General features: G+C 51.5%; 1 protein-coding gene across 2 annotated transcripts in view; it reads left to right on the top strand.

The window, feature by feature from the left end:
• Positions 1-19999, top strand: part of CDS2 (CDP-diacylglycerol synthase 2) — a gene marked incomplete at its 5' end in the record, with an annotated part of 44869 nt that extends 24870 nt beyond the window's left edge. The window contains 12 exons of one of the 2 annotated variants that reach the window (XM_080716124.1): positions 2490-2620; positions 3443-3539; positions 5129-5226; positions 7922-8061; positions 9710-9768; positions 10392-10474; positions 13144-13231; positions 14610-14678; positions 16239-16391; positions 18381-18500; positions 19281-19384; positions 19618-19999. In XM_080716124.1, the coding sequence (XP_080572250.1) occupies positions 2490-2620; positions 3443-3539; positions 5129-5226; positions 7922-8061; positions 9710-9768; positions 10392-10474; positions 13144-13231; positions 14610-14678; positions 16239-16391; positions 18381-18500; positions 19281-19384; positions 19618-19750 (1275 nt within the window). In that variant the 3' untranslated portion in view covers positions 19751-19999. Of the gene's footprint in view, positions 1-2483; positions 2621-3442; positions 3540-5128; positions 5227-7921; positions 8062-9709; positions 9769-10391; positions 10475-13143; positions 13232-14609; positions 14679-16238; positions 16392-18380; positions 18501-19280; positions 19385-19617 lie in introns of both variants that reach the window. The other variant, XM_080716123.1, reaches the window with a different exon arrangement.
• Positions 20000-26928: the final 6929 nt, after the last annotated feature.

Below are 26928 nucleotides of genomic sequence, written 5' to 3'. Positions count from 1 at the left end.
CATTCAGCGGGCCAGGGCTGACAGGCAGGGAAACGGAGGAGCGCGTCTTCTTTCAGGCGGGCTCCTTCAGGGTTTTACGTCATTTCTTAGTTGTTCATCCCGGTCACCCTGAAGGTTCGGTAATAACAGCTGTCAGTGTTGTGTGAGAGCTCACTCCTTTTCCTTCTCTGTGCCTTAGACCCCTCTCTACCCTCCCTACATTGCGGGAGAGGAGTCAGGTGGCAGGACGTGGTGCTGGGCTCAGGATTCATAAAAGGGCCCTGAAAGGTGCAGAGACTCCCCATGGAGCTGGAACTGGAGCCGCCCCTCCCTGCCCGGGATTCACAGCCTTTGTGAGTCTCCCTGACAACAGAGAGAGAGATATGTTAAAAATAGCTGTGTCCAGGCTTCCGTGCGTGCGTGGGAGGGAACATGTGCCCTTTGCCTGCTGTGCTCCGGCTTAGTCCTGTGGCTTCTGGATGCTTCCGAAGTGACCCATGGAAGCCTTGTGGGGCCCAGGTGCGCACATTTTGAGGCTCGGAGTTTAGGAGTCAGAGATAATGACACAGCGCTATTACTCAGAGCACTAGTGCTTGCTGGTGGGTGTGAATATTCACGTTTAAGAATGGAAGCCGCTCTGAACGCCTGGCCTCCTTTGACCTAACTACAGAGAGGCAATCCTAGAGGTGTCTTAAACCCCTGGGACTGAGAAATAGGACACAGCCTTGACTGGAGACTGGGTTCTCTCTCCAGGGAATCCCTCTAGGCAAGGAGGACCGTTACGATTTCGTAGTAAAGTAGCAAAGGACACGGGCACTTGGGCCGCTTGTCCAGAGCCACCTGGTGAGCCCCCCACATCTCTAAAGCTAGCTAAGCATTTGTTTTTATTTTTTATCGGCAGTCTGGACTAGTTGAGGCCTTCCGTGGTAAGATCGTATCACAGCTGTAAGTTAGCTTAAAATTGCTGTCTCTGGGCGCTCTTGCTGGGTCCCTTTATTGTGCCTGGGATTAATTCCTTTCTTCCTGGCTCTCTTTACATCTGCTAGCATTTTGCTGTGGACCAGGATCAAGGAAATAAGGAGAATAAGATGTCATGGTCATCTTTAGGGAGCTTATGCTCATTTGGGGAGGAAGTTTTTTAAAAAAAATCCCCACTGTGGCCAGTGCTGAGAAGAAGGAGGTCTCAGGGCTGGGAGAGCACGCTGACACAAAGCACCTGAATTGAGAGCGCTCAAACAAACAGCTCCCACAGATCAGCCCAGTGAAAGACAGAACGTGCAGTAGAAAAGCTGAACGGTGGTTTGTCAAACATCACAGAAGAAGATACGCGAAGGGAATAGTGCTGATTTCACGTGTTGCTCGTTGGGAAATTCAGTTAGTTCAACTTAAAATGTGACTTTTTGTATCTGTACACATTTTAATAAAATCGTTGAAGACGTGGTGAAACATCCACTTGACATTTCTAGTTTACTTTGTTCCAGGATGCATAAATGAATGAGAACTTGGTGGGATGAACACACTGAGGTCAGGACTGAGTCACTGCGGGATTTTGGATCATTTATCTCCAGCGCTCCTTTCTCGCATAGACAGATCTTTTCCTGTCTCCTCCCTGCTTCCTCCACCAAACCTTAGCTAAGGGTCTGAGGCCTGGTCTCCAAGCGGGAAGGGCTCTCTACAAACACCAGGCTGTGTTGTACTTTGATCTGGTTTCCCTCCACCTCTTCTCATAGCTCTTCTGAATTCCCCTAAGAAAGGAGGCTGGTTCCTAGGATTCGCAGTGGCCTGTCTCTGGGAGCTCAGGAGTCTGGCTGGCACGGTCCTGTCCCTCCAGGCTGCGGGCAGTGCCAGTTCCTACCAGTTTTTCCTTGAGGTGGGGCCTGCTGCCAGCTCTGATGTCTCAGGGTCTGCTCGATTCGGGGGCAGGCACCTGCTCCAGTCCCGGCTCAGGCAGGGACTGGGTGAGCCAGCGCGCTTCCACACTGCGGTCTTCTCACAGGGTGCTTTGGTGAAGCGCAGAAGCCGTGCCCTGGCCTGGGGGGCATGGAGGCATTACCCGGCCGTGGGAAGTCGCTCACACTTGGCTTCGTCTGAGAGAGCTTGGTCAGTGCTGCTGGCCAAGCATGGTGGAGAGGGGTGTTCAGAGATGGATGGGTCCTGGGCGCCAGCAGCCTGACACACAGGGTCAGCCTGGGGTGGCGAGGCAAGGGCCGGCTCAGGGTAGGCCCCCAGGAAGCCTGTCACAAGCCCCCTTTGCCCGCTCCGTCCCCACGCAGGGATGAAGCAGCTTGTGTGTGGTGTGGATGGCGCCTCTCTTCCAGGGGAGTGTAACCTTGGCACCTGTCAGAACACCGTTGGGGTTGCTGTGAGTCCCGTCTGCTGTCACTGGCCTGCGCCAGGCCCTGGTTGGGCTCTTTCATAAAGATATCTATCCCGTGTTGACACGCACTTTTCAATAGTTACTTGGCATTTTTGACCTTTTCCTTTTCTGTGTTTCTGCCATGTAGGAGTTGGAGTCAGAAGCAAAGGTAGACGGGGAGACTGCATCAGACAGCGAGAGCCGAGCAGAACCGGCCCCCTTGCCGACCGCTGTCGACGACACCCCGGAGGTCCTCAACAGGGCCCTCTCCAACTTGTCCTCAAGGTAGTCTGCTCTGTACACAGGTGCTGGTGGGCTTGCACCGTGCCCAAGAACATGGAAGACGTGGGACCGCAGGGTCTGCTCTTCCCTACTCTACATCCACATGGGGAGCATCTTTGCTGAGGCGATCCAGGGTGCAGCTTGGCTTTGAGAAGCTTGTCCTCCTGACACCAGCTGTGTGGGTAGATGAGGAGCAAAGAGTGTGAGACCCCAGGGCCTATCTCAGAGTGCTCCGTGCGCCGCCCGCTGGCCCTCCGAGAGGCAGGCGGATCACACACTGGGCACGGCAGGGATCTGGAGCCAGACCCGCGGCTCAAATCCTAGCCTGGCCATTTGCTAGCTGTGTGGCCTGTGCCTCCGTCTCCTTAGCAAAATATGTGCAAATATTCTGTGTCAACTTCAAATACCATTTGAATTAAACTCATTTAGAATAAGAATTTTAAAGAGCTAGTTGTGTAGAGGATGAAATAAATTAATAATATCTATAAAGTCCTTGTAAAAGTGCCTGCCTGTGATAGCTGTTGTCTTTGCCTACTATTATGGTTGTAATCGCCGCGGCGATGCAGGGGAGGGCAGTGTGGCATCTGGAGGAAGACAGAGGCGGCCGTGGAAGTCATCCGAGGAGACACTGGAGCAGAGGATGCTGCCTCTCCGGCCTTTTGTTTGTTTGCCCTGATCCTCCAGACCTGAGCTGGGTTTGCTTTCTGATGGCGTACCTGCTGAGTGTGATGGGTGGGGCCCTGCTGCGGCTGCCCTCCCGCCAGCACGGGCCGCTCCAGGGCTCTCGGGCTTCTCACTGGCATTTCTCTCCCGTTCTCTCCCTAGATGGAAGAACTGGTGGGTGAGAGGCATCCTCACTCTGGCCATGATTGCGTTTTTCTTCATCATCATTTACCTGGGACCAATGGTTTTAATGATGATCGTAAGTGCCGTTCGCGTACCGGGTTAGTTGCCTTTGGGTTTCCCATAGGAAGGGTGGCTCGTGTTCTGGGTGAAGCGCCAGGCTCCTCAGAGCACTTCTGCCTGAGACGGGCTGGGACTCCGCAGCTTTCAGGAGCCAGTGGAGGGGTCACCAGAATGTTGATTGTGGTCAAAGATGTCTTCAAAGCCGGGCATGGTGCGTACCCTTGTAATCCCCGCGCTTGGGAGGCGGAGACAGGAGGATCGCACAGGTTCAAAGCCAGCCTCAGCCACTTAGTGAGGCTCTCAGCAACTTAGTGAGACCCTGTTTCCAAATAAAATATAAAATAGGTCTGAGTGTATAGCCCGGAGGTAGAAAAGCCCCTGGATTCTACCCCTAGTGCCACCACCCAAAAAAAAAAAAAAAAAAAAGATGTCTCTTCAGCCAGGTGTGACCTTGCTCGCCTGTAATCCCAGTGCACTGGAGGTGGAGACCAGGAGGGTTGCAGGTTTGAGAATCAGCTCAGCAATTTAATGAGACCCTGTTTCAAAGATAAAAATAGCCGAGTGTGGTGGTGCACGCTTGTAATCCCAGCATTCAAGGCCTGAGATGGAAGGATCATGGTTCGTGGGCTGCCTCAGCTACTTAGGCCCTTTGCAACTTAGACCCTATTTCAAAATAAAAAATAAAAAATAAGGGTGTAGCTTGGAGGCAGAATGCCCCTGGGTTCCATCCCCAGTACTGCAGAAATAGGATTGGGGATGTGTCTTAGAGATAGAATGCCCCGGGATTCAATCCTTAGTAACCCTGCTTACTCCTAAGATTCTCTTCTTTTTTATAATTGAATTTGTTATTTCAGATATTGGGTTAAACTGTGTCCCTGGCTGTGTCATTGTGTGAATCTGGTTTGGTTTCTTGCTTTTTGGGGTCCTCATCTGTGGGCTTAGAGCTTTTCTAAAGAAGTTGTCATCCACAGAGCTGCTGTCATGGATAGAGTCAGACACTGGAAGATGGCTGCTGAGCAAGGCATTTGAGGCTTTTCAAGTACTTATATCCTAATTCAAAAGGGAAAAGGAATCTTTGAGTCCTGGGGAATTCTAGAATAAAAAAATGACACTATCAATACTGTATTTATTTATTTATTTGCTTATTTATTTATTGGTACTAGGGATTGAACCCAGGGACATTCTACCTCCAAGCTGCACCTCCAACCCTTTTTATTTTTTATTCTGAAGCAGGGTCTTGCTGAATTGCTGAGGGGCTCCCTAAGTTGCTGAGGCTGGCCTTGAACCTGTGGTTGCTGAGGGGCTCCCTAAGTTGCTGAGGCTGGCCTTGAACCTGTGGCTCTCCTCTCAGCTTCCCAAGTACTAGGATTATAGGATATGCCACCATACCTGGCAGTATTGAGTATTTTATGATGACAGATTGATCTACATCCTGTGACATAAAGGATATCATTGCCATGTGGGATGGGAGAAAGGAGGAAGGAGGAAGGAGGCATACTAGATTGAGACTTTTCTTGAGTAGAATGGTTTTTCTTGAGGGCCTGGGAACTCTTGTTTCTTTTGCTGACGATGAGAAACGTATGACAATTCTTCTGTGTCTTGCAGGTGATGTGTGTTCAGATTAAGTGTTTCCATGAGATAATCACCATTGGCTACAACGTGTACCACTCCTATGACCTGCCCTGGTTCAGGACCCTCAGCTGGTAAGTGCTGGGCCCCACTGGCCCTTTACCTGGCTTGGACAGTGTGCTTTGTGACGTGTGTCTCTGGTGATGGGAAGAGGTAGAGGGACCGCCATGGATTTGCGTAGGCCTTTCCCAGGCTGGACTTTGTGGTGTCCTCAGTAGCTATTAGAAGTTTGGAATCTTCCTCAAAAGACCCCAGATGGGTTGTGTCCGACTGGGCTTGCTTTGGTGTTTTGATTCCATGGACTTCTGGGGCAGGAGTGGCATTGCCCCACCCCCAGCTAGGTCAGCGCATTTCTCCTGCTGCAGTGCCCCAGGGTCCCACTCGTCGCCTGGGGGTGTTAGGTGCGGTGCTGCTCTTCCTGGACCTTGGTCTCCTCACCACGGACGCAGGCTTCCTCAGTCGTGTTCACAGTGTGGTGCTGGAGCCCTGGTTCCTTGGAGGCGCCCGGGGCGCCCAAACGAGCAGGATGAGAGCGAAAGCACAGGATCTGGTTCCTCCAGAGAAACTGCACCTTCTCCTTCTGCAGAAAAGGGCTTGGCTGCCGGAAAGCAGAACGAGATACGAGACCCCTTCCTCAGCCGAACTCTGCCTGGCTGCCCGCCCCGTTCTCAGGTGTTGACGCTGGAGCAGTGCACTTACGAATGTCGTGCTCGGAGTGCGGGAAACACGGCTCTTCCCCACGGTGCTGGGCCACGGGCACGGGCTTGGGACTCAGCAGGCTGGCGGCAGGGTCCGCACCTAGCAGCGTGGTCAGAGCCGGGGAGCTGATGTTCTCGGAGTTAGGCTGAGGACATCCTGCTGCGATGCAAGTCCCCCAGCAGCACAGGCAGCCTCCCTGGTTTAAGAAGCAGACCCAGCTGCTGCTGTCTTGTAGCTGGACAACTGTGTTTTGAATTTTATTAACACACTCAAGAGGCCTGACCCTTAGCTTTGGTCACTTTCCAAAAGGAGATATATTTTTTTTTTTAAACTGTAACAGAAAATAAACCCCATGTGGGCCAAGTGTGGCAGCGCATACTTGTAATCCCAGTAGTGACAGGAGGGCCACGGGTTTGAGGACAGCCTCAGCAGGTAGTGAGTCTCATCAGTCTAGCGAGACCCTGTTTCAAAATAAAAAAACGCCAGGCATGGTGGTGCACACTTGTAATCCCAGCATTTGGGGGGTGGAGACCAGAGGTTCACGGTTCACAGCCAGCCTCAGCTACTTAGCGAGACACTTTGCAACTCAGTGAGACCCTGTTTCAAAAAAAAAAAAAAAAGGGGGCTGGGGATATAGCTTGGAGGTAGAATGCCCCTGGGTTCCATCCCCAGTACCACAAAAAACAAACAAATAAATAAAAAAGTAAAATATAATTTTAAAAACCCCAGAGCCAGGCACAATGGCACTCCCTTGTACCCAGTACTGGGGAGGCTGAGACAGGAGGATTACTCAGGCTCGAAGCCAGCCTCCGATACTTAGTGAGGCTTTCAGCAATTTAGTGACACACTGCTTCCAAGTAAAATATAAAATAGGTCTGAGAATGTAGCTCAGACGTAGAAAGCCCTTGGGTGTCATCCCTAGTACAAAAGAAAAAAGAAAGCTAGGGCTAGGGTATAGTTTGGAGGTACAATGCCCCTGGATTCAATCCCCATTACCACACACAAAAGAAAATAAAAGAAACTCAGTATGGGCAAGTGGGAAAGAGAAGCTCTGCCTCCTCCCCGCCTCAGGGTGTTCACGGAGGCTTTGGCGGCCCTGCGGGGCCCACACTCGGGAGCACTGTGGAGGCTGCCAAGGGCTGTGAGCCAGGGGTCCTCCCTCACGGAGCTCCAGCCACGGAGAAGGGTGTGGACAGGTGTGGAGTGGGCGCTCTTGGAACGCTGCGTGCCTGGCCAGGGGCAGAGGCCCTGGGGCAGAGGCCCAGGGCGAGCACGGCCTGTCAGCTCGAGGCCGAGCGCACACCGCATGTGTAGAGGCGATGCGCATAGGTCCTGCGAGTTTTAGGAAGGGAAGGGTATTTGAGCAACGAGGGAAAACACACGGGTAAGCCAAGAGGCTCCGGGTGAGGAAGAGGTGGGCGCGGAGGAGCGAAACCTCCATGAGCAGAGCGTCCTGTGGGAAGGCCGGCTGGGCCTGAGAGGGGGGCTGAAGTCGGGGTGTCCTGAGGTTGGGTGTGTGGACGCCAGGGAAGAGGCAAAACCTGAGTCCTGAGTATGTGCTGAGGGGCACGTGAGTGAGGGCTGCCGCAAGGGCCTGGAGATGCTGGCAGCAGGGCTGGACCTGGGCCTTCTGCCTCCCAGTGTCCCCTGCCCTTTGGATTTTTTATTTTGAAAAAAGGTCTCACTGCGTTGCTGAGTCTTGCTACTTGCTGAGGCTGCCCTCAAATTTGTGATCCTCCTGTCTCAGCCTCCCAGGTTCTTAGATTACAAGCATGCACCAGCACACTCAGCTTAGATTTTGTCAGTACTGGGGATTGAACCCAGGACCCTGTGCATGCTAGGCAAGCATTCTGCCGCTGAGCCTCACCCCAGATCAGAGGTCAACTTCTGAGCTAAGGTATCTGCAAGAGCCAGGACCCGGGTCTGCCCTTCTCCTCCGCTGACCTGGGGCTTGCGCGGCGGGCGGGCTGCCGTCCCTCCTCGGGCCGTAGAATGAAGCCTGGCGGCTTCGCAGCCCCGGAGGGGGCTACGTGCGCTCTGCGCATGGCACTGTCCTGTCTTCATTTCCAGGTACTTTCTTCTGTGTGTAAACTATTTCTTCTATGGTGAGACAGTGACGGATTACTTCTTCACCCTGGTCCAGAGAGAGGAGCCCTTGCGGATTCTTAGTAAATACCACCGGTTCATCTCCTTTACCCTCTATCTAACAGGTATGCGCTGAGCGCCCTAGTGGCTCACGTGTGTGTATTGTTTGTGTCTGTCTGTGCATCAGGAGTTTGGGAATTTTTTTTTTTTTAAGTGGCACTGGGGGTGGAACCCAGGGGCTTTTCTACCTCCAGGCTACACTCCCAGACTTTTTTTATACTTTATTTTGAAACAGGGTCTCACTAAGTTGCTGAGAGCCTCACTAAGTAGCTGAGGCTGGCTTCAAACCTGTGCAATCCTTCTGTCTCAGCCTTCTAAGAGCTGGGATTATAAGTGTGCGCCACCACGCCTGGCTCGGAATTCTTGTTTAAAGTTTTAAATTTTTTTTTCGATACTGGGGATGGAACCCACAGGCATTCTACCTCTGAGCACACCCCCGGCCCTATATTTTATTCTTTATTTTTATTTATTTATTTATTTATTTATTTATTTATTTATTTATTGCAATACTGGGGATAGAACCCAGGGGCATTCTACCTCCGAGCTATACCCCCATCCCTATATTTTATTCTTTCTTTATTTTTTATTTTATTTATTTATTTATTTATTTTTGCGGGTCTGGGGATGGAACCCAGGGGCACTTGACCTCCGTGCGACACCCCCTGCCCTAATTTTTATTCTTTATTTTGAAACCGGGTCTCACTGAGTTGCAGAGGGCCTCACTAAGTAGCTGAGGCTGTCCGCGAACCGCGATCCTCTGGCCTCAGCCTCCCGAGTGCTGGGATTACAAGCGTGCCATCACGCCTGGCTTATGTAGAGAAACGGCACCCAGGGTGTGCAGTTGCAGGGACGGCCACGGCAGGCTGTGCTACTTGTTCTTGAGTTCCAGCCTTCCCAGGAGGACAGCAGAGCCTGGTTTTGTTGACTCTCTTCTTGGCGAGAATTCTGTAGTTTACTGAAATAAAACTCATCCAGGCACTGGCCATCTTTTAGGGGAGCCATCACAGGAGCAGGTTTCAGAGACATTGCAGTTGAAGGAAACAGACTGCAAGGGGCAAGGAACTTAATTTTCTTTTTTCTTTTTGTTGTGGTACTGGGGATTGAATCCAGGGCTCTGTGCACGCTAGGCAAATGTTCTGCCCTGAGCTACATCCCCTGTCTGTCTTTCTGTACTGGAGATTGAACCCAGGGACATTCTACCTCTGAGCTACACCCCTAGCCCTTTTTAAAACATTTTTATTTTGAAACGGTCTCACGAAGTTGCCGAAGGTCTTCTAAGTTGCCAAGGCTGGCCTCAAACTTACAATCCTCCTGTCAGAGCTTCCCAAGTACTGGGATGACAGTTGTGTGCCATCACGCCCGGCCCCTTTTATTTTTATTTTGAGACAGATCTCCCTAAGTTGCTGAGGCTGACTTTGAACTTGGGATCCTTCTGCCTCAGTCTTCTGAAGAGCTGAGATTGCAGGGGTGTTCCCCTGTGTCCAGGAGAATTGCATCTCAGCTCCTGTGTAATCTAGCGCTAAGACTGCAGGGTTATCGTGAGAGTTTTTCCTTCTGATTTGATTATTAGAATAACTGGTTTTTCTGTTCTGAGCTCTGAAATTTTGCACAAAGCAATCAAAGGACTACGTAACACAGTTAAATGAAAGGACAAAGAGAAAGATAAATGCAGACGTGATTCGTTTAATTTTTCCTCCTTCTTTCTCAAACTAGGATTCTGCATGTTCGTACTGAGTCTGGTCAAGAAGCATTATCGACTGCAGTTCTACATGGTAAGGGACACCGGGGGTGGGGAGGGAAAGAACATGCATGTTCTGATTTAATTGGAGGTCTGCAGAAGCTCAGCAGGCCTTTCATGTTTTCTGTGAAAAATCAAAACTGGGATGTGGTCAGGTGTGTGTGTGTGTGTGTGTGTGTGTGTGTGTGTGTGTGTGTGTAGCCTAGAGCAGGGAGGAAGAGGCAGCTGTACACCCACCTAGGCTGGCCGCTGTACTCTGCTCTTAGTAGCTCTTGTCCCGCGCAGTCTGCACCAGGCAGGCTCCAGGTGCGGCTGGAGCGGAAGCTTCTGATAGTGCCCGCAGAATCCTGATTCATCTCTTGATGCTGGGCATTCCCTGCCTCAGCTTGAAAACATCTCTCCGAGTGCCTCACGCGCTCAGTAAATATTAAGAAAATAAAAGTCCCAGGCTTCAGGGCGCGGACACACTCACCGTTGGGCGCTGTTTCTGCTCGATGGCGCCCTCACCGGGGTGCAGACAGTGGCCGCACCTCTTCACTCCCAATAAGTCAGGGACAACACAGGCTCTTTCTAGTTCTCAGCTACTTTCTGTTACTGTTGTCTGAAGTTACTCTAAGATAAACTTGATAAGCAGAGTTTAGTTTTCTTCTTTTACAGTTTGGCTGGACCCACGTGACGCTGCTGATTGTGGTAACCCAGTCGCATCTTGTCATCCACAACCTCTTTGAAGGGATGATCTGGTGAGGACTCCTTTATCTTGGGGGAGCTTCGCGGGCAGGTGCCTTACCCTCCAGGCCAGGGATTCTCACCTGGGTTTCGTCCTAATCTCCCACACGGGGTACTTACAACATGGTGGCTCGCTCAGTGTACCGGGGCGGGGCCTGGGAAACTGAGTTCCTAGCACACTTTCAGCTGATGTTGATGATGCGGGTTAGGACCCGAACTCTGAGAGTCTCTGTTCTAGACTAACAGGTACAGGGGTATTTAAGAAATCAAAATGCACCTGTCTGGCAACACATTTGAAAACCTAGAGGAAATACTACTGCTTCCCTAGCAAATTGTAAACCATTAACACTCACAAAGGACAAACTTGAATAGATCAGTAACTGCAGAAGAGCTTTGAAAAATGTGTAAGTTCAACACCTGGAAAAAGAAACAGGGCCAGTTGGGGTAGGAGCTGAGTGTTATCTGACCCTCAGGCCAAGATTGGTAAGGAGATAGAAACAAGAGGGGCAGCGGGGTCACTCCATGGTTGTAGACAAACCGCTTTAGACAAAGTACTAGCAAATAGGATCTGGCAGTGTATCAAAAGAACAGTGTGCTGTTACTGAGTAGATTTTATTTTAGAAACACAGTGGTTTCGACAGGAAGTCTGTCAACACTGATAGAAAGCAGCAGGCAGGCTGGGCGTGGTGGCTCACACTTGTAATCCCAGTACTTAGAGGACTGAGCCAGGAGGATCGCAGGTTCAGGGCCAGCCTCAACTACTTAGTGGGGCCCTCCGCAACCTAGTGAGACCCTGTTTCAAAATAAAAAAAAATAAAATAGGGCTGGAGGTGTAGCTTGGAGGTAGAATGCCCCTGGGTTCGATCCCTCGAGTGTTCCCCCCTGTGTAAATCAGCAGGCTGATGGAAGGAGCCAGATGATCTCAGTGGAAAGGTGAAAGCTCAGCCTTGGGTGGTAGGAGGGAGATACTAAGTGTTCTGGGGACATCCCAGACGGCTTCTCTTTCTGATGTCAGAGTTATGATGTACCAACATCCACCTCCTGAGGAGTCAGTTAGTAAGCATAGCTAAAGAGATTGGCTCATGTAGCAGCTAGCCTCGGGCATTATTACATTTAAAACGATTATAATGGCCTACGGAGGCACCAACCAGTTCATTTTCTCAGTGTTTTTGTTAGGTATTTCTTAGAACTGTTTTTTCTCTTTGGTTTTTGGTTTCTTGTATGTTTGTTTTTTTGTTTTGGTTTGGTTTTTGGGTTTTTTTTGCAGGTCTGCGGATGGAACCCAGAGGCATTTGACCTCCAAGATACACCCCCTGCCCAATTTTTTATTCTTTATTTTTGAAACAGGGTCTCACTGAGTTGCAGAGGGCCTCACTAAGTAGCTGAGGCTGTCCACGAACCGCAATCCTCCAGGTCTCAGCCTCCCGAATGCTGGGATTACAAGTGTGCGCCACCACGCCTGGCTTTATGTTTGTTTTTTTGTACTGGGGATTGAACCCAGGGACATTCTACTTTCAAGTTATACCCCAGCCGCTTTTTAAATTTTGAAGCAGGGTCTCACTTAGTTGTTGAGGGTCTTGCTATGTTGCTGAGGCTGGCTTTGATCCTGTGATCCTGTCTGAGACTCTCAAGTGCTGGGATCACAGGCATGTGCCACCACGCCTGGCTCAGGTATTTCTTAAAGTGGCACATGCTAAATCTTACTCAAATTTAGGGCTAAGGGCTTAATGTCACTTGGTATTGTAATGACTAGTGCTAGAGACCTTGATAAAGTAAGTAACGTGGAGATTGGGAGGTGAGTGGAGTGCAGAGGGCACAGATCCTCTAAGTCTCACCCTCAGGCAGGGCATCAAGAAATACCACCTGCAATTGCTGGTCCAGGAAATCAAGGTTTAGGTTTGTCCTATTAAACTGAAATCGAAAAACGAAACAGTGTCAGAGGGTGAGGAGAGAGGACAAAGACGGCGCCAGCGTGAAGTCCACCCTCTGGGTGGGGGGTGACGCCTCGGCAGGAGGGGGCGGAGGGATGTGCCTCTGGGGTGTTCATCCTAGGGAAAGGCAGGGCACGCTACTGCTAGTCATTGACAGTGAGAGTGTGTTACAAATAGCACTAAGTATGGCCAGCACAGTGGCACACGCCTGTAAGCCCAGTCCTTGGGAGGTTTGCTGGTTCAAGGCCAGCCTCAGCAACTTAGACCCTGTTTCAGTTAAAAAGGGGGAGGCCTAGGAATGTGGCACAGATGTAGAACATCCCCGGGTTCAATCTCTAGTACAAAAAAAAGAGAAAGAAATAGATCTAAAATCTATTCTTTAGAAATGCACAGGTAATTATGCATAAACACGAGTAGACGTGGAGAATGGCCATTGGGATGAGGGAAGGAGTCTTTTTCCTTCCTTTTGTCATTTACATTTGTGTTATGTACGTACCCTGTAATGAGAAGAGAGCGCATGGCATTTAGAATGCTGCCTTCCTGTATCAGAAGTCATTCAGGAAATACCGTAGTGCCTTGAATGTAGCAGGTACGAGGCATGGCTTTCTTGGCATCTTCCTTCACTTAACTGAGGTGTCGTGGGCCGCGCGTGCACCCGGGGCCTTGGTCCTGGACTTGTGGAAGGCCTTGCTGGGTGGATCCGGGGCTCTGTCTTCTCGGTAGAGTCGGTCCTCACTCCTGTGTCCTTCTAGGTTCATCGTCCCCATTTCTTGTGTGATCTGTAACGATATCATGGCATATATGTTTGGCTTTTTCTTTGGTCGGACCCCGCTCATCAAGGTAAGCAGATCACCCTGACCTGGACTGTCCTTCAGAGGGGAGTGTGGTGGCCTGTGTGAGTAGGTCAGGGTGGCAGGAAATCTAGCTGGCGTGCATTGTAGCCATGTTGTCCCGTCACCCAGGGGACAGACTGGTAGTAGATTAATTGCACAAGACAAGCCAGATAAATACATTGACAACTACATATTTAAAAAAAATCTAGAGCCGGGCGTGGTGGCGCACGCCTGTAATCCCCGCGCTTGGGAGGCTGAGACAGGAGGATCACGCAGGTTTGAAACCAGCCTCAGCTACTGAGCGAGGCTCTCAGCAATTTAGTGAGACCCTGTTTCCAAATAAAATATAAAATTGGTCTGGGAGCATACCCCAGAGGTAGAAAGCCTCTGGGTTCCACCCCCAGTACCACCAAAAAAATAAAAAAATAAAAAAATCTAGGAGCTGGACGTGCTGGTGCATGATTGTAATTTGGGAGGCTGAGACAAGAGGATCGTGGTTCACAGACAGCCTCAGCTACTTAGTGAGGCCCTTTGCAACTCAGTGAGACCCTGTTTCAAAAATGAACAGTTAAAAATAGGGTTGGGGGTGTAGCTTGGAGGTAGAATGCCTCTGGGTTCCATTCCCAGTACCACACACACACACAAAGTCTAGGAAGCCAGGCTTGGTGGTACACACTTGTAATCTCAGTACTTGGGAAGGTGAGACAGGAGGATTGCAGGTTCATGGCCAGCCTCAACTAGTTAGTGAGGTCCTCCACTACTTAGTATTACCGTGTTTCAAAATAAAGAATAAAAAATAGGGCTAGAGATAGAATGCCCCAGTACTGCAAAAAAGGAAAAAAAAGTCTGGGGCCTGCAAATGTAGCTTCAGTGGTAGAGTGCTTGGTCCTGGATTCGATCCCCAGTACTGCAAAACCCAAAAAATATCTAATAAAATATTTTTGCAGACTATATAAGCACACTCTTGGGGCTTTAATCTGGATTGGAGTGTTGCTATTAAATTAGTATATAGTTTTATAGTAAAAATAATTGAATGGCCAATCGAAACAGTAGGAATAAGGGAACCACGTTTTGGTAGATTTTTTTTTTTTTTTTTTGCAGGTCTGGGGTTGGAACCCAAGGGCATTCATACCTCTGAGCTACACCCCCTGCCCTATTTTTTATTCTTCATTTTGAAACCAGGTCTCACTGAGTTGCAAACGGCCTCACTAAATAGCCGAGGCTGTCCGCAAACCGCGATCCTCTGGTCTCAGCCTCCCGAATGCTGGGATTACAAGTGTGCGCCACCACGCCTGGCTGGTAGAAATATTTTTCACAAGTAATTATTGTTTCAAAGCCAGAGTTACTGAAACACCTTTGCTAAGAACATGTTCTCTTGTCCACAGCTTTCTCCGAAGAAGACCTGGGAAGGCTTCATTGGGGGCTTCTTTGCTACCGTGGTGTTTGGCCTTCTGGTAGGTGACAGGAGTGGACAGACGCCTCACACCATTTTGAAGGCCTGGTGGGGCTAGAGAGTGTGTCCCGTAAGGCCGGGAACCCTGCCCCGCCGCAGCACCACCGTGCCCAGGCGCTCTGACTGGCACGGCAGCGCTGGCTGTCCTTATGCAGTGCCTTGAAGCAGGGTGTGTGCACCTGTGCGCCCCTCGTGGGTGGCACTCAGCAGGCAGGGAGCCTGAACAGGCTTTTGGTATCTCAGGACCAGGCGAGTGGCGTTCAAGAGTAAGGGCTGAGGGAGACAGGCGCTCCAGTCAGACCCCTCCCACCTGGCCTGCCGCAGCTGGCTGAGGCCTCGGCCCTCTCAAGGACACCACCTGCTCGCCGCTTGACCCTCAGGCAGCCCTCCCTCTGCGCAGCGGTTCGGCCGGCCTCCCCTGGCTCGTGGCTTTCCAGCCTTCTTCTTCCTGGCTGGCTGCCTCTCAGCGCCGCACGCCCTGTGACTCCTGCTGGTTACCACTGGGATTGGAGAGCCTGAGCAAAGTGGCCGACACCTCCAAGTGGAAGGGCTGTTTTACGGCCTTGACTGGAGTCCTTCAAGTCTGTCTTGTTCAGAGCCCGTGTGTAACAAGGGCCTACTACGTGTAAAACCCTGTACGCCACAAGCCTCTTTTATTTAAAAAAATCAGAGCTGAGCTAGGCGTGGTGGTGCGTTTGTAATCCCAGCATTTGGGAGGCTGAGACAGGAGGATTGTGGTTTGAGGACAGCCTCAGCTACTTAGTGAGGCCTTGTGCCACTTAGTGAGACCCTGTTTCAAAAATGAATAAAAAAAATAGGGCTGAGGGTGTAGCTCGGAGGTAGAATTCCCTTGGGTTACACCCCCCATACCACAAAACAAACAAGCAAACAAACTAAGAAATAGGACTGGGGGTGTAGCTCAGAGGTACATTGCCCCTGGATTCCATCCCCAGTAACGGAAAAAAAACCCTCAAACAACAACAACAAAAACAGCCGAGTGTGTTGGTACACCTGGAATCCCTGTACTTGGGAGGCTGAAGCAGAATTGCAGTTCTAGGACAACCTCAGCAAGTAGTGAAAACTCATTAACCTAGCAAGACCCTGTTTCAAAATAAAAATAAAGTAGGACGGGAGCGTATCCCCAGTAGCACCCCCCTACACACACACGTACACACTCGGGTAAAATAATCCACAGGTGGTGGCTTATGAGCCTTTGTGTGTGTGTGTGTGGTACTGGGGATGGAACCCAGGGGCCTTCTACCTCCATGTTACACCTCTGGACCTATTTTTGTATTTTATTTGGAAACAAGGTCTCACTGAGTTGCTAGAGCCTCACTAAGCTGCTGAGGCTGGCTTCGAACCTGCGATCCTCCTGTCTCAGCCTCTCAAGTACTGGGATTACAGGCGTGCGCCACTGCGCCCGGCCGCTCGTGAGCCTTTGCCTTAGCAACGGCTTGTCGTGAGCAGAGGGTGGGCATGGCGCGGAGCTGCCGGGCCTGACGGGAGCCCTGGACGCGGGCTGGCTCACACGTCTCCTTGCTGTCCTGCTCTCCGTCCTCAGCTGTCCTACGTGATGTCCGGGTACAGATGCTTTGTCTGCCCCGTGGAGTACAACAACGACACCAACAGCTTCACTGTGGACTGCGAGCCCTCGGACCTGTTCCGACTGCAGGAGTACAACATTCCTGGGGTGATCCAGTCAGTCATTGGCTGGGTACGTGCACGCGGCTGGGCCACGGAGGTGGGCCGGTACTGCGTAGAGCGCCCCGCCTCGCTCCTCCCTCCCAAGCTGCCAGCCCAGGGGGAGGAGTGTTGGAGCCGGGCAGGGTGAGGCTGGGGGCTCCCGCTGCACATCTCTGGGGACAGCCGTTCTCAAAGTGTGTTTTGTGGATCCCTCGAGGCCCCAGAGACCGCCAGAGGGCTCTGTCGCGTCCCAACGATTTTTGCAACATTTCTTTGACTTTCGGTGTCTCTTTGTCTCTGCTGACACCTGCTGCGAGGGTGCAGAGGCCGCGGGAGTCACGCTGCTGGCACCAGGGCAGGATTCAGGTAGTGGCCACCCGCCCGCAGGTGATGCTCCCTGCTATGGCCGTGCAGCCGCCATGCCACCGGCTCCGAGGAGCACCGTGGGCAGCAGAGCAAGATTACTGATTTATTAAACTCACTTTCATTTTTTTGTGTATTTGTTGTACTGGGGATAGAGCCAGGGACATTCTATCACTGAGCTATACCCCTAGTCCTTTTATTTTTTATTTTGAATTAAGGGCTTGGTGAGTTACCAAGATTGGCCTAAACCTGTGAATTTCCTGTCTCCCGCTCCACAAGTACTGGGACTCCAGGCGTGTGTCACCATGCCTGGCTTGCTTTATTAAAATCTGGCCCATGCGTGCGTACCATTTTAATAATCATCTGGAGTAGTGAACGGGAAGTACGTGTTAAGCATTCTGTGCGGTGCTGAAGTGCGCTTGGCGCCTAGGGAGGCGCACAGGCAGTGCTTTGAGTCGTGAGCTCAGCAAGCTGCTTTTTTTCTGAGAACATAATTTTTTTTTTTTTTTTTTGCGGGTCTGGAGATGGGAACCCACAGGCGTTTGACCTCCAAGGTACACCCCTGCCCTGTTTTTTATTCTTTATTTTGAAACAGGGTCTCACTAAATTGCGAAGGGCCTCACTAAGTAGCTGAGGCTGGCCGCGAACCACCATCCTCCGGTCTCAGCCTCCCGAATGCTGGGATTACAAGCGTGCGCCACCACGCCTGGCTGAGAACATAATTTTTATTTGAAAAAAACTGATGAACTAGCCTTTTAGACTTGAGTATTTGGCATTTTTTTTTTTTGAAAAAAGATGAGCCCGTCACATCGAGGAAATGGACTGACACAACTGTTACCAGTGATAAAAAAAATTTGGCTTTCCTAATAAGCTTTCCTGTAGTTTTGTAAACACTAGCGTGTTTTTTCTTAATCATTTAATATTTTTAGCTACAATATGCTTATATGTTCCCTTTTTTTTTTTTTTTTGGTAGTACTGGGGTTCCTGGAAGCCCTTCTACCTCCAGGCTACACTCTCAGGCCTATTTATTATTTTTATTTGGAAACAGGATCTTTCAAGCCAGCGTGTCCGTCTGGCTTCGAACCTGCGCGATCCTCCTGTCTCTGCCTCCCAAACGCGGGGATTACAAGCGCGCGTCACCATGCCCGGCTGTATGTTCCTTTGAACTCATGGATAAATTGTTCTTTTATTTTCTGGGAAAAAAAGATTGGCTTTTAAGTGACAGTTTGAATTTTGGAAAGCATGTACCTGCCACCATGAGTTTGACAGCTTCTTAATACTTACAGGCCTCTCTGATGAGATCCATGGTGATTTTAACAGGTGATATTTTGACATCTTATAATGAAATGTGTCTACATTTGAATTTATATAACTCAGTGAACTAGAGGGTTTTTTTTTTTTTTTTTTTTTTTTTTGGCGGGTCTGGTGACGGAACCCAGAAATATTTGACCTCCAAGCTACACCCCCTGCCTAATTTTTTTTTTTTTATTCTTTATTTTGAAACCAGGTCTCACTGAGTTGCAGAGGGTCTCACTAAGTAGCTGAGGCTGGCTGCGAACCACGATCCTCCGGTCTCAGCCTCCCAAATGCTGGGATTACGAGCATGCGCCACCACAACCGACCACATTTTGACTTTTACTTCATCTGTTCCTCCCAGAAAACGGTGCGGATGTACCCCTTCCAGATCCACAGCATTGCCCTCTCCAGCTTCGCCTCGCTCATCGGCCCTTTCGGAGGGTTCTTCGCAAGTGGATTCAAACGAGCCTTTAAAATAAAAGTAGGAGGACCCTCTTTTCTTCTCTCCTCTCTTCTCACACCCCCATGCCCAACTTTGACCCCAGGTCTGGCAGCCACCAGGCAGAGCGCCCGGTGATAATGTGTACCTTGACCCATGTGCTGAATTCCATAGTTTACACGAAAGCACATTATTTCCAAGAAAATTCACTCATTCTTTTTCAATTTATTTGTTGATATTTCTTCTTTTTTCTTTTTCTTTTTTTTTTTTTTTTTTTTTTTTTTTTTTTTTTTTTTTGCAGTACTGGGAGTGGAACCCAGGGGCATTCTACCTCTCAGCTACACCCCCAGCCCTATATTTATTTATTTAATTAATTTTATTTTCTCTTCTCTTCTTTTCTCTTTTCTTTGTTTTCTTTTTTGCGGTACTGGGGGTGGAACCCAGGGACATTCTACCTCCTAGCTATACCCCTAGTCCTATTTTTCATTCTTTATTTTGAAACAGGGTCTCACTGAGTTGCAAAGGGCCTCATTAAGTAGCTGAGGCTAGCCGTGAACCCGAATCCTCCTGTCTCAGCCTCCCAAATGCTGGGATTACAATCGTGCGCCACCACGCCCGGCTTGACATTTCTTTTTTCAGAAGAACATTTTGACATTTATTAAGATAATGTCCTGATACTTAAAACCGTGATCTGTGATTCGTCCTTCCCTTTCTGGCCCTTAGCTTCCCAGCATGGTAGCTGGACATTGGGTGGGACTGTTAGGCTGGGATTTGGCTGTTGACTGGTCCAGGGCTTGCCCATCCTTCCTCTGCTTCTGACAGGACTTTGCCAATACCATTCCCGGCCACGGAGGCATCATGGATCGCTTCGACTGCCAGTACCTGATGGCCACCTTCGTCAACGTGTATATCGCCAGTTTTATCAGGTATAGTACCTTTACATCTGAGCTGGGTTGGTGGCTTTGTAAGTATGATCCAATTCTAGGATTTGGTTGCATGGAAGTTCGGCAAAACACCTCCAATGTGAACGCAGTTTTCAGTTGTGACTGCTCGTGGGCTCTCTGAGGCCCTTCTGCATCACTGGAAGAGCAGCCACTTGGATAATCAGGCCTGGCAGGGCCAGGCCCGCTAAGGGCTGTTTCCTCCTGTTCTGTTGCAGAGGCCCTAACCCAAGCAGACTGATTCAGCAGTTCCTGACCTTGCGGCCAGATCAGCAGCTCCACATCTTCAACACGCTCAAGTCTCACCTGACCGACAAGGGGATTCTGACAGCCGCCACAGAGAACGAGTAGGTGCCGCGCAGGGCCAGGGAGCAGGACTGAGGGGCGGGCCTCCACGGCAGGCCTCGCTGCCGTGACTTAGGCAACGGCAAGCTTCAACTCAATGTCTTTTTTTTTTTTTTTTTTTAATGGTAGAATTTTCTTTTTATTTGTGGGTTAAAAAAAAAATCTGTATATACTGTCTGTGAGTTTATGATTTGGGTATGAGTAAACTCTAGCTCTGAGTTGGCAGGAAGTCACGGGGTAAAACCGTTTGCATGTTCTAAACAAGCAGAAGCATTGACGACCCGGAAGACCAGCTGCCCAGCTCAGGATGTCTGCTTGGGGGTTCTGAGCCCCCGTCCATCGAACTGTTTCTAGGCCCAGTTGGGGCGGACGTTCATCTGTGTGAGCCTACTAGGGCTCCCTGCCTGTGCTGGTGCACAGCTCGGGCACCTTTGCTGTACCTGGCCGCTTTCCCCGCAGTCCCTGCCTGGGAGCCATGGAGGTTGCGCCTGCCGGCTGAAGAGTCTTGTTGATGATATCAGCATTTACTCACACTGAAATCCTGCAGAGGGTAAACTAGCTCTGCTGTATAGCATGGTTTCACCTCACTTTATCATAGATTGAGAGAAAGTTTTGTTTTTATTTTTTCTTAGAAAGCACGAAAAATTATTTATAAAAACCTGGAGCAAAAACACACTGTCCTCTTTCAAGTATATGTAGTGGAACACACTGTAACCTAGCCCCATCCCAGGATTTAGGAGCCAGTGCCCCCTGGAGGAAAGCCCGGCAAACTGCGTCTTTTCAGGGATGAGGCTGTGAACTTGTGCTGTAGACTTGCTGCTGAATCTTTATGGGCCTTCCCCGGGGCTGGGAGCAGAAGGCTCTGTTCATGCTCTTTGCTGAACACCCGTGTAGCTGCTGTGTGGTGTACATATTCCTCTTGAGGTGTGTGTCTGTTCGAAAAGCCCCTTATTTCTTACAATGATTTCACTTATACGATGACTTGTTCACTGAAACCACAAAGTTCTGCTTAAGTGTGGCAACCCTAACCTATGAGAAGCTCAGCTATCCAGAAGATTAAACGTCTACTTTTTAATATTACGTGACCAGTTTAAATGTAGTGTGTTTTTTACTGGGGGACCTTTTGTTGTAAACTGTGATTTATTTTCCCCTCAATCGGGTGAGATTGACGAGAAAACAGGCTCATTCTGTCAGGCCGACAAGCAGTCAAGCGCAGGAGACTGGGTGCCCGCACGTGTTAGCTCCAGCAGCTTCAGTTTGGCCTGTGAGTAGACCTCATAGCTCTGGATAGGAAAGAAGTCAAAACGATGACAGCATCTGGGTTTGTAAACGCGAGAGTATGGGAGCACCTGGAGGACGGCGTTGCCCTGTTGGGGCTGCCTGCGCGGGGCTAGCCTGTTCGTGGTGGTGGTTTTGCATGGGCCTTTCTGCTCCCTCGGAGTCCACGGTCAGGTCAGCCGTTGGCTGAAGCATCGCAGAGGACAGAGGCCTCAGGTGCTTCAGCCTCAGGCCGCTGCTGGCCTCCCCCCTGGGCTTCCTCTGGACTTTTCCTTCCATTCCAGCTTCCTGGCTCTTCTTCCGGCCCCGGCTAGGCAGAGGCTTCCTCTCTGGTCATGACCAGGGCAGGACCCGCACACCAGGGGCCTGTGAGCCGCCGTTGTCTTCTACTATTCAGTGATTCTGCCGAGCGAGCTTGCCTCACTGGAGGCGCGTGGCCACCGAGTAGCATCGGGGCTCGTGAGTGGCAGGGCAGTGCTTTCCATTGTTTTCTAAATGTATGTCCTCAAGATGAGTCACTTTCTCGGCAACAAGTCTTTTAACAGTTGTAGGAATGAAACTACAGCTTTCTGGTTGACAAGTGAGCTTGGGTTGCCAAAACAGATACAGATGCACCCCTCATTTGTCTCCTGTGGCCGCGTCATGGCTCCTACGGGCGTCTTACCTGAGCCGCGGCTGCCTGTGGGACGGGGAGCTGAGCAGTGAGCAGCTGAGGTGCCTTGTGGGAGTGGTCCTCTGGGGTCCTGAGGCACAACAGCTGGACGCTCACCAAAGCCGAAAGCTGGAGGCCGGGCCAGCGCCGGGTTTGGGTTTATTCCCAGAGCGCTTTCCAGGAGAAGGAATCCCCATTCAAGCAGCCAGGAGGGCAGTGTCGCCCTTTGTCTGTGTAGCACAGTGTTTCTTTCTCTTTCTTATAGACAGGTTTGCAGAGCCCATTTTGACACGCACCCATGCAGATCTTAATGACGTGCAAAACTTGCTCTACCCCAGCCCCGTTTGCCAGAAATAAAGCGGAGCTGAAACTATCCCCCACCCCGTCACGGATTCAGTGCCGCTTATCCCTGCGTGGTTTTCCGGGTCCCGGTGGTTTGGGTGTGTTGTGTAGTCTGAGATTCCTACTCTGTGTGTGGTTTTGTATCTCCTGCGTCCTCAGCGCCCTCCTGAGGCACTCACGAGATGAGCCCTTACCCTGAGAGAGCTTCCCAGGCCGGGGGGCCAGGGCGGAGTCCAGACGGCCACAGGACCAGGCCTAGAAGGCCTGCCCCACGCCCGCCTCACAGGCCCGGGCCCTGGCCAGGCCCGCTGAAAGCTTAAATTGTTGTTAACTCATAACTGGTAAACTGAGTGGAAGAGCACGGGGGTCCCAGAAACCAGGCTGACCTGAAAACGCGGCCCGAGCGTTCCCCACCTGAGTTCCACTGGTGACCGCAGCGAGCTGTCCTTGTGCGCATGTGCCTCACTGCCTCCGGCGTTGACAGCGCACGGGTGTCCCCTCCTGCGGGGACCGCGCAGGCAGCCCGGCCTTGCTTACCTGTGTTGGTTTTGCCTATTTCATATTCTGAGCCTTTTAGTAGCTATAGTATAGTCACAACTAAAACGACTTCTGATGTAGTACAGCCCTATCATATATGTGAACTAGTCTCTTTTCAGAGTGTAAAATGACACTTTGAACCTTCTACAGGTGGACTTTGAAGTATTTTAATGGTATTCCCCCACCCCACCGGGCTTTACTCCTGTGACTTGACCTGTATTATGCAAGAAAGTTCCAACACTGTAAGGCTTCGTGGACCCTGGCTTTGGTCTGGGCTCTCACTGAGTTGGCAGGAGCCTGATTCACGGAGTTCAGCTCCATGTCGTCAGTGAGCTGGGCAGGGGAGGATGCGAGGGCGCAGAGCGGCCTGGTGCAGAAGGCTGCACGGCGGTGACGTGCTCCCGTGAATGCAGCCCAAGGAGACCGCCAGGGAAGGCTTTCCTCACCGCCCAGTGGGGCCGCTCACCTCCTGTACCTCTCCCTACATCAGGAACATCTCGGGCACTCCTGGGTCCTTGGAGTAACTAGCCTCTGGGACCAGTGTTCCTGCACGCTGTGTTTACGAGCGGAGAAAGCGTGGAGTGGGGCGTTGGTGATTTCACGGGGACCGGGTCAGGGTGGGGAGAGGCTATGGGGAGAGGTCTGGCGACTGTCACAGATCCGCCACAGGATGGTAAGCAGGTCGGACCCTGTGCTTTTCTAGAGCACAGGGCTCCGAAGAGCAGCTGCGACCAGCGGGCAGCCTCTGACGCGAGGGAGCACATCCTTGGGCAGAGCCTCGTTTTCTTATTTGGGTCAGAACAAACTTCCTTTATCATCCTCCTCACGGTTGCATGGCTCCCAGTGTTTAGAGATGAGCAGCTACCACTTACCGACTCGGTCTCCCTTGTCAGGTGGGGGTCTTGCGGAAGGTCCTCATTTTGGGGCTCTGCTGGCCACAGCGCTCGGGGGGTGCTCCCCGCTGACCGCTTCTGCTTGGGTGCGGCCAGCTTCCTGCCCCCAGCACTGCCCTCTCAGAGGCTCTTGGGCAGGTGGAGGCTGCTGTTCTCACTGGACATGACCCTCAGGGGGCAAGACTGTCACCTTTGTAAGGGGGCCGTTTTTCCCCCAAGGCTACGAGATCTCAGCCTTGAGCGCAGGGTAACAGGTGTATTTTGGATGCCGGAATGTTGGCGTTTTAGGGCATGTGGATGATTTATGGGAACAGAGGGACAGAGTCTGTGAAGTATAGGGTTTTATGGCCAGTGGGCTTCAGATCCATTGGTTATTTAAGATCCTGTTCCCCTCCCCTTTTCTATCAAATACTTATCTGCAAGCTTGCCCTGCCCGCTCTCCCTCCCCCTTCCCTCCTTCCCTCCATCCCTCCGTTTCTCTCTCTCTCTCTGGACTGGGGATTTAACTCAGGGGTATTCTACCTCCGAGCCGTACCCCAGGCCTATTTTATCTCGAAATAAGGTCTCACTAAGTTGCTGAGTCTGGCTTTGAGCCTGCGATCTTCCTGTCTCAGCCTCCCACATACTGGGATTACAGGCGTGCACCACCACGCCGGCTAAGCTCCTTCTCTTCTTATTCTTGAGTCAACAAGGATACCAGCAGTGTGTTTATTAATTAATGACTGTATCCTCTAGTGCTTAATATGTGGCAAGCACAGCGCTAAGAGTTTGCATACATGATCCCCCTCGATCCGGAAGCCAGCCTTTGATTAGGTAGTGTTCATTTTACAGATGAAGAAACAGACTCTGGCGTGGGCCGGCAGCCGTAGTCAAGACTGTCGGCCTCACCTTGGGTCTGAGGGTGGTTGTGAGGATTGAATGAGATCCTGTATGCAAATGCTCAGCTTGGTGCCTGGCACACAGTAAGCGCTCAATAAACCGTAGTGATTCCTCTTGAGCTAGCTGGTAGCTTCACCCACCCTGGTGCCATGCCAGAGCCTGGGTTCTCAGCCACCACACTGCCGCCGCCCTGGACGCGCCCTGGTGTTCGCGGCCTGGAAGGTCACGCTGTCTCCCTGAGAGAAGATGGTTGCAGCGGTTTAGTCAGCGGCTGCTGTGGCTGCGGGGCTTGGTCCTGGAGGTCCTCGTGGCTTCCTAGCTGTGTTCACTGGCCCAGGCACTTCCTCAGGGTGCCATCAATTGGGCCCAGGATGCTCTGCCCGGGGCGGCCTTCTGGTCGCGGGCTGACTGTCCTGCGGTGCCCCACCGTGTGGCCCTCTGCCCCAAGTGGGAGCGTGCTTGCTGATATCCCACACGGAAAGGGTTAAGAGCGAACATGGCCAGACGGCCACGCTCAGAAGAGCGTCCGTTGCCTGCTCTTCTTTTCAGTCCTCCGGACACAGAGCTGTCATCTTTAGTAAGCTTGCTCTCCCACGTCGCCCTGACGGGCTCTCTGGCATTGGTTACACAGGGAAAGAGCTGTGCAGACACCAGGTGCCAGTGAAACCAGAAGGTTAGGGGCAGGAGGGCGCCGTGTCGGGCTGGGAGGCAGAGGTTTGTTCTGGTTCAGGGGGCTCCAGAGAGGCTGCGGGGCCGGAGCAGGAGGAGAGACCAACAGGCCAGCTGCCTGCTCCTTGGCCCCGGTCCCTGTGGGTGTGGGGACCAGAAGACCCCTCCAGGGAGATTCGCAGCTCATGGATTATCTTTGGGAGTTGATGCTGTTGCCAAATTTTAATTTTTATTGGTATTTAATACCTTCCACAACGAGATGAAGGCCAGAATTGGAGACCGAGGGCAGAGCAGCCCCGGGCCGGCGCGCTGCACCCCGCCCGCTGTGTGTGGAGGGACACAGTGAGGTTCATTTGTCTGGCACTGACGAGCTGGTGTTGATACCGTTTTCCTGTCCTCGGTCTGTGGCAGCCTGGACACGGCTGGGAGTCCGCATGACAGCCCCTGGGTCTCCCCAGAGGGCGTGAGGCCCTGCACCCCCGCTGTGCCATCTCTAGGCTCCATGTTTCGCTGAGTCACTGTCTGCCACGGCCGATCTTTCCCCGTGCACTTCGGTCAGTGTTGAGCAAGGCCTGTAGGTTCTCTTTCAGCACAGTGTAAGAACATGATATATTGTACATTGGAAAGTATTTACCTTATTTATATACCTGAATGTTCCTATGATACAAATAAACATATATTAAATTCTAGAAGGCGTGTGTTTTTTGTGGTTTTTGTGGGAGAGTGTTTTTTTTTTTTTTTTTTTTTTTTAGTGGTACTTGGGGTGGAACCCAGAGGCTTTCTACCTCCAGGTTATACTCCCAGACCTATTTTATATTTTATTTGGAAACAGGTTCTCACTAAGTTGCCGAGAGCCTCACTAAGTAGCTGAGGCTGGCTTCGAACCTGCGCGATCCTCCTGTCTCAGCCTCCCAAGCGTGGGGATTACAAGCGTGCACCACCACGCCTGGCGAGAGTGTGTTTTGGAGGGCAAGGGTGTGGCAGGGCCTTGCTGAGCTGGTGGGTGTCTGGCGGGGCTGCAGCTTCACGAATCCACCTCTGAGTTATCTCCCAGCACGTGTGTGTGTGTGTGTGTGTGTGTGTGTGTGTGTGTGTGTGTGCGCGTGCGCGTGCACGTGTGTGTGTGTTGGTACTGGGATGGAACCCAGTGGCAGTCTACCTCTGAACTATGCCCTTAGCCCTTTTTATTTTTTATTTTGAAACAGGGCCGCCCTAGGTAAGTTGCTGAGTCTGGTTTCAAACCTGTGATCCTCCTGTCTCCACCTCTCAATTACTGGGATTACAGGTGTGCACCACCATGCCTGGCACATTTTTTATATTGAAACAGGTTTACACTGAGTTGTTGAGGGCCTCACTAAGATGCTGGGCTGGCTTCAAACCTGTGGTCCTCCGTCTCGGCCTCCCAGATACCGGGATTGTAGGCATGCCCGCCACGCCTGGGTGGTCAGCCCCTTTTCTACCAGTGTTTGTGGAGTCTCCTGCCGTGTCCCCGCAGCCTGGCACCTCTGCGAGTCCTGGGTTACACCATAGCTGGGGGGAGCTTTCTCAGCTGGGGATCCCTCAGTCCTTAGTTGGGGTCCAGACTTGCTAGCGGGACCTCTGGGGCCAGCACCCGGCACACGCTCAGGGCCTGCACCACACAGCCCGGCCGCGCTCGCCTCCTGGCCTGGCCATGTGCTGCTGCCTGCTCGTTCCCTGTCTCCTCCCACCCGCCCTGGCCTGCCCAGCTCCTGCTAAGCTTCTCCTCACTGTTCTGAGCTGGCTCGAGGAGGCCTTGTGAGCCTCTTCGGCTGTGCTTCCTCCTCTGGACCCTCTTTTCCCTGGGGAGTTGTGGTTGTGGGTGGGGGGTTGAAGATGTTCAACTCAGTTCAACTCTTGGGGACAGCTGGGCCGGCTGTGCCAGGTCTAATGCCTCGGGCCAATGGGAGCTCTAG

This window comes from Muscardinus avellanarius (genome assembly GCF_963383645.1).
Source record: "Muscardinus avellanarius genome assembly, chromosome: 19".
NCBI lineage: Eukaryota > Metazoa > Chordata > Mammalia > Rodentia > Gliridae > Muscardinus > Muscardinus avellanarius.
This window is presented reverse-complemented; position numbering and strand designations above follow the sequence as displayed.